The 7,705-nt window shown below is 34.5% G+C and overlaps 1 protein-coding gene across 1 annotated transcript; it reads left to right on the top strand.

Annotated features, from left to right (window-relative positions):
* The first annotated feature begins 1,580 nt into the window (after positions 1-1,580).
* Positions 1,581-4,209, top strand: LOC113863422. Its single transcript, XM_027496993.1, has 5 exons — positions 1,581-1,837; positions 1,949-2,036; positions 2,188-2,663; positions 3,528-3,789; positions 3,895-4,209. Exons 1-5 carry the CDS (start codon positions 1,832-1,834, stop codon positions 3,912-3,914), a joined length of 852 nt encoding a protein of 283 aa, XP_027352794.1. The 5' UTR covers positions 1,581-1,831; the 3' UTR covers positions 3,915-4,209.
* The last annotated feature ends 3,496 nt before the right edge of the window (positions 4,210-7,705 follow it).

The following is a 7,705-nucleotide window of genomic DNA, read 5'->3' as shown; positions in this document are numbered from 1 at the left end:
CATAACAGACAAAATGTGTGTTAAACCCCGTACACATAAAAGTGTGACATAAAGAGAAAAATAACAAATTAACTCCCTCCTGAAAAATGTCTTATTTTAATTTATGAAGGTACGTGACTTCTATGCGTTGTGTTGTTATGTTGCATCACAGTGGAGCCTGTGTTTAAAATGTTTCAACATGCTCATGGATCGGAATCAAAGTTATCGTTTATGTTTTGAAATGAAACCAACCTCAAGGCTCAAACACTTGATGAAGAAAATAAAAGAACATTAACAAAATGGGGTTTCTAGATCCTTGTGTGATTGTCCTGAATTGCACTTTTAAATTCTGGTGCCTAGCTCACCCCATGTGACATTGATGGTTCCCCAATTTGTACCCACAGAAATTCACCGCTGACTAAATATCTTCTGCAAGCCCCACATGCTTGACTGCAATATGTGTGTAACTTTTGGGTTCATATCTTAAACTAAAATTTCACATGAGCAACTTCATACTAGGACCATGCTATACAGCACCAATGGATCAGTGATCACCACCCCACGAAGCATCATGTGCAGACAAATTTCGTTTCTTAATCATATTTTATGTTCTAGTTCCATGTGCCCCCCAAAATATGGGGCACTTTCGTTATTATAAAGTATTGAATAAGATGTTCTGTTTGTATGTATTTATCTATCTCACTACCAAGGAAACTTTATTTTTAATAATATCTTATCCGTTTTTTCTCTCATTGCATAACATTTTGCTGATTGTTTACATAAATTTCCATGACAGCTTATAATTGCTTTCAATGATTGAGCATCCAATGTTTTCTAATGTTGTGCCACATTGTGGCACGGTATTCACGATATGTAGATTCCTATGTCATGAAATTTGAAACTTAAAAGCCATGTTGATACATGGGCATGGCTCAAAAGATAAGTACATGATGACATTGTAATTGAGATCATTAGGGGCCTCTTTATACCTCCGTTTTAAACAGCGTTAGCACTGAACAGAATTTTTTTATATACAAACATGTAAAGTAAATTTAATTTTTTAAACAAACAAGCTTTAATTCTATGTACATTCAGTCCCACGTTATAAGATATAGCTCATGCGTTGACATGAAAAATGAACGACAATTCAAACACGGATTAAGTAATCCTGTTTCATCAAAACCAAAACGATTGAGTCGACCTATTGACAATTTGACTTTTTACTGATAAATTACTTGTTTCATTCAATTATTTTTACCATATTGTATGTAGCTTTTATTTTAAGCATTATTAAGAGGATTATTGCTCATCTTGGCTTCAAAATTTGAGCATTTGGCATCAAATAATAGTACTACCTCAAGTTAAGATCTTCATTTGAAACTACTATATTAAGTAAGTCTCCAATTAGTGGCCCATATAAGCTGGGGTCCAAACATATAAGTGACACAAAAATGTATGGCCAAGAACAGTGCCGCAGAGGCTGAACAAAAACACATTGTTTCTTAATTAAATTTTAAGACCCTTTATCTTAATATGTGCCACTTGATCATGTTATATATAATAAGGCCCATGTTACTACGAATCACAGGCCAACTATTCCCCGTTCACCGCCTAGTTGTCTCACCATCTTCCTTAGATTCACTGCAATTTTCTTTGTCTTCATCTCACCAAGGCCTCATAGACTAGACAGGAATCTTTTGCATCCAGACATCACAGATAGATCTGCAGTGCTGTTCATTTGACTAATACAGTCACCTCACACACCCACTAACACAAAATATATATATATATATATATATATATATATATTAATTATATTATATAAAGTGGGAACGAAGGATCCACTATAGGCATGCAGGTATGCTTTGTTATGTGATGATAATTTATATATATATTGGAATCTGCACTGCAGCATGCATTATTCACATCAAAGCTAATAGGTAATAACTCTATTGGTGTGTACTAGCAGATTCTTCAATGGCTCTTCAAAGGGGCACATGAACAAGAAAGAAAGAGAAGCACCAACAATCTTCCTCCCAAAAGGGAAGATATCAGTGGTAAGAATAAGATTGACTCTTGCAAGTTCCTTAACTAATGCTTGTTTCTTATTAGTCATATTCTAGAAATGAACTAAAACTTACTTTTTTTATTTTGATATACAAACATTTTAATGCTAATATTTGTTATTTATTTTGGTGATTTTTTCAGAACAAAATGATGAAGGGAAAGAGATAAATCTACTCAAGCGTGATAGATCAAATAAAAGAACAAGGAGAAACAAATGGAGCAAGCTTGGGTGCAAGAACTTAAAGATATTCACTTTTCTATATAGAAAAGACATTATTCCAAAAGCTTTCTTTTACAGCACCCTCAACTTGAAGAGAGTGAGAAGCTTCAATAGAAGGGAATTTTTCTACTTCATGAAGATGAAGAGAGAAGAATCATCCCGAGAATTAGGAATTGTTAACAAGGCAGATTCAGCTGCTCATGCTGGAAACAAGGTTTTGCCCATAACTGAGGCACCATTGCCATCCTCAGCTGAAAGAAATGACCAATGTGATACCACAGAAACTAAAGACCAAACCAAGGTGGATAAAAAAAAGCCAATGTCCAGAATGAAAGAGCTACTTAGATGGGCTGCTTCTGCGAAGACAGAGAAAGGAGGAAAATTCAATGGAAGAAAGGTAATCTTCAATGATCCTTGATTATTTTCTACCCTGTATGCATGAGATACATGGCACAGAATACCATGTGTAGTGAGATAATTCATTTACGGCTTAAATGGAGTTTTTTAAAGATCTGTATAATAAAGAAATAAATAAATAATAATTTTTTATTAAAAATTATAGGATTTAATAATATTGCTATATTAGATTTGGGTCTTCTCAGACTCACATAAAAAAAATCTAAAATACATTTTTAATATCCACATTTTTACAATTTTTTAAATCTCTCTAAACTTATTTGTATGATATTAATCTTTGATTTTTTTTTTCAAAGTTAGTCCTTTTGTTCCTCAACGAGTACTAAAGGAGGATATGACTGACTGATCAGAAGTTGATATGTGTCAATTATTTGTGTGACCACGTTAATAAAAGGAATCAAAACGCCTAAGTTGCAAAATAGATAATGACCAAAACTATAACAAAAACAAAAACTTTAATAAAATATATAAGAACTAAAAATATATTTAAATTTTAGTTAATCTATAGATTATTATTTATAATATTGTTATGTGTCACTATTATAGCCAAATTATGTGGTCATATTCCCTCGTGTCAGTGACAATTACAAATCATCATAAGCAGATATTAGTCTTGAAATTTTTTGATTTAGAGACATCTGACATTAGGACAAAAAGAAATTAAGTAGTCATAATAATCAAACAGCCAACCTACAATAATTAGCGAAAAGGAATTGAAAGAAGGAAATAAGCCACCCCTTTAGTTCACAAAACAATACTGAAAAATCTAGTTTAAGATGTTTGGTAAAACTCATTCTTAATCTTAGTAGTTCCTCAGTTGAATTGATGGTGGAATTGTTATCAGGTTTTAATGTTTCGAAGACGTGGAACTCTGAAAGCAGTTCCAGATGATGATCAAGTTTGCAGTGACTCACCCAAGATCAGTTTCAGATGGGATGTGGAAAGCTGCTCCACCACTTCCTCTGCCTACTCAGCTATCTCAATAGCTTCCTCAGCCAAAAATGGACAAAGCAAAATTGCAACTTCCACTATATCCATCCCTCCTGAAGAAACTGGCCATAATATCACTTGTAGAAAAGGAAATTGGATCACAACAGACTCTGAATGTATGTCATCTTTATATTTTATTTTGTTCATTTTTATTCTAAGATCATAAACGGCATTAAAAAACTTTGACTAATATTTTCTTCACCCTTTTCTTTTATTTGCAGTTGTGGTGCTGGAACTATGAAAAAATAAGCTAAGTGCATGTTTGGAAACACATTGGAAAAAAACTATAAATGTGAATTTATTGCAGATGTTACAACTTGTAACGTTAAAGGAAGCGTGAATCACAATCATTCAAACCACAATCCAAACATTATGAAGCAAATATTCCATGCGTGGTGAAGTGTTAGCGGGCAATCTATGTCACAAGTTAATGCTCTAATTATGTGTCATGTCCATGGCTAAGTTCTGTCAGATATTTCGTGAAGATTTTATGTAACTTAACTAAAGATAGAGAGATTGAGAGGCAAGAGAAAGAGACGCAATGTTAGTAATTAATGATCTGAATGTACTAGATGTTGATTCAAACAGATCACATTCCATGTGCATGACATGAGAATGTTCGGCATCTTCATTATTAGGGATATAAATTAAGTATGGTCTTTCCAATCAATAGACACTGATTAAGAAATTAATATTTATAGAATTTTAATATAAAATTACATTATAAAACATGATAAAGGTATATTGATAATACTTTTTGATTAATCAACACTCTTAAGACACTAATTTATTTATCATTAAGTATTTAATTTGTTAACTGATCAAATTAATGTAAATGGGTTTATAAGTGAGTGGGGCCACTTATTCCTGCAAAACTCCAATAATCGGCAGTGATGATTATCGGAAATGAAAGCTTAATTTCATGTATATGATAATAGTATAGAAGTCATGTGTAACAAACATTAATATTTTTTTAATTATAAATATAACAAACATTAATATTATGAAATGCATGAGCTTGGAAGTTGTTTTATCATTTAGACGTTTGGGATTGGAACTTGACTAGTTCAAGTAATTGGGCAAGGAACAAGTAGCGTGAATTTAGTTACAAAGAAATTAGTTAGATAAATATTTAGAGAATGGACCACATATTCAATAATATTTCAAGACAAACATATGAAGAGTTTCATACAAAACAGAACGTGCGTATGTGTTGCACCTCATCACTTTACTACCTCCCCAAAATAATAATAATTAAAAAACAAAGAACATGAATGTCACAAATTATATTTATTGTGTCACAACACACTTAGCTTTTGGATTTTATTCTTTTACATAACCATTAGTATTGGTCACATGTAATATTCATCGTCTAGCTCATTAGGTGATTTTAAGGTATTGGATAATGAGACTTCTGCACTTCTCTTATGAGTGGTGTTGGAGGGTATTCAACGTTTCTAGAGAAGTCTATACATGCTATACATTACGTGAAATTATAAAAGAAAAATGATTAGGATGTTAAGAGCTTCAACTAATTAATGAAGTATAATATTTTGAAAACATTAAAGTCTTGAGTGAATACATGTGTTAGAATGATCAAAAGTCGTGAGGATTATGTGAAGAGTCACATAAAACTAGAAGATGTTAGAAACTTTTAGAAGTTGTGTGCAACTTTGTCGTGAAACCTTCTAAAAGGTAGATTGTAATATCGTAACAAATTGTTGCTATAATAAATTGACAAACAATTTGTTATTTAAATTCAAGATGCTATATAGAATATACTGGAGTTGTTATAGCAGTTGTTATTTTAGATTTGTTATTTTTTAACTTATCTGCTAGAGTTGTTAAATTTTCTAGCAACAACTTCATGTATTTATACAACACATTATTGAGAAATATATCATCAGAGAAAACCATTTTACATGGTATCAGAGCTAGGCCGAAAACCTTGAGACCTGTACATGGAAACCCCAACAAATGGCGGTGAGAGTGCTGCGACATCTTCAGCAATTGAAGATGCTCAAAGAAAGAAAACTTCCCCTTATGATCTCAACTCCAGTGACAATCCTGGAAACATAATTGCTCAGGTACAATTGAAAGGTGATAACTATGATGAATGAGCTAGAGCTATGAAGAGGTCATTGAGAGCTAGAAGAAAGTGGAGTTTCATTGACGGAACCATAGCAGAACCCAAAGAAAGATCCCCAAATTTTGAAGATTGGTGCACTGTCCAAGCCATGTTGGTTTCATGGATCTTGAATACAGTAGAACCAAAACTGAGAACTTCCATATCATACTTGGAAACAGCCAAGGAGGTGTGGGATGACATTAAAGAAAGATTTTCTATTGTGAATGGACCCCGAATTAACCAGTTGAAATTAGAACTAGCACAATGTAAACAAGGAGGGATGTCCATAATAGCCTATTATGGAAAACTGAAAGCATTGTGGGATGATCTCGCAACTCATGAACCAGTTATCATCTGCACCTGCAGTGGGTGCACCTGTGGAGTTGCCGTGAAACTTGAGAAATGCAAGGAAGAAGAAAGATGTCACACTTTTTTAATGGGTCTCGACGACGCAACATATGGACCGATTCGTTCCAATTTGCTTGCATCTAATCCATTGCCTTCATTGAATAAAATGTATGCCATTCTTATTTAGGAAGAACGTGTGCGCAACATCACTCAGGAAAGAGATGTACGACCCGACGCGATGGCTCTCACCGTTCAAGCAAATGTAAAGGCGAGGGGTCGTGACAACAGCAAGGTGACTTGCACTCACTGTAGCCGAAGTGGTCATGAGGCAGCATGTTACTTTCTGCTCATTGGATACCTAGAATGGTGGGGGGATCGTCCCCGCAATGGAGACCGCACCGCTGCGCGCCGACTCCCACAAAATGGCAGCGATGGAACTGGCTCTCGTGCTCTTAAAGGCCCTATCTGTGCTAACTTAGCTGAGAATACAGGGTCTAATCTTGGTAATAATAATGTGGAACCTGGAGGTTTGAGCAACGAACAGTGGAAAACTTTGATAGAAATGCTCAATTCATCCAAAGTCTCTCCAAATGAAAGCATGACTGGTAAGTCTAAAATTGATGCATGGATTCTTGATAGTGGGGCCTCAAATCACATGACAGGTAACTTACATCATTTGCACAATGTGAGAGACGTCTCTGGATGTCCTGTTGGACTCCCTAATGGGCAATGTGCTCGCTCTACTAAGGAAGGAACAATAAAGTTTACTGAAAATTTACACCTTCAGCATGTCCTTTATGTCCCTCAATTAAATTGCAATTTGATTTCTATTTCTCAATTATCCGATGAGTTAAATTGCAATGTATTCTTCATTGGAAACATATGTGCCATACAGGACCGAACCTCGAAGATGCTGATTGGAGTGGGTGAACGACGGGATGGACTCTATTTCTTTCAAGCAACCCCTAAGAAGACAGTATGTAAGGTTGAAGGAATGCATGAACTAAAAGTGTGGCACATGAGGTTGGGACATCCTTCATGGAAAACTACTCAATTTATTTCAAAGGACAGCAGTGTTAGCAATTTTAATAAAGTTTGTGATACCTGTCAAAGGGCAAAGCAAACTAGAGACACATTTCCCTTAAGTATTAATCAAGCTTCTAATATATTTGATTTGATTCATTGCGATTTATGGGGTTCGTATAGAACTCGCTCATCTTGTGGCGCTTCTTATTTTCTGACTATTGTAATGATTGTTCGCGTGCAGTGTGGATATTTTTGTTAACTGATAAGAAACAAGTCACTAAAACATTGACAAATTTTTTTTCTATGGTTGAAAGGCAATTTGAAAAACGGGTTAAAACTGTGCGCAGTGACAACGGAACAGAATTTATCTGTATGAAAAATTATTTTTTGGACCATGGAATCATTTTTCAAACTTCATGTACAGGCACACCTCAACAAAATGGACGAGTCGGACAGAAACATCGTCACATTCTAAATGTTGCACGTGCCTTACGATTCCAAGGAAATTTGCCAATTAAATTTTGGGGCGA

Source organism: Abrus precatorius, unplaced genomic scaffold, assembly GCF_003935025.1.
Source record: "Abrus precatorius isolate BTA unplaced genomic scaffold, Abrus_2018 Scaffold3, whole genome shotgun sequence".
Taxonomy (NCBI): Eukaryota; Viridiplantae; Streptophyta; class Magnoliopsida; order Fabales; family Fabaceae; genus Abrus; species Abrus precatorius.
Note: the sequence above shows the minus strand (reverse complement) of the source record. Positions and strands in the feature narration are given on the sequence as shown.

Bases quoted from the DNA above. Each gene is read 5' to 3' on its own strand.
- LOC113863422 (XM_027496993.1), top strand. The intron at 2,037-2,187 runs GTAAGAATAAGA...TGATTTTTTCAG, and splicing joins CAAAAGGGAAGATATCAGTG to AACAAAATGATGAAGGGAAA. The intron at 2,664-3,527 runs GTAATCTTCAAT...AATTGTTATCAG, and splicing joins GAAAATTCAATGGAAGAAAG to GTTTTAATGTTTCGAAGACG.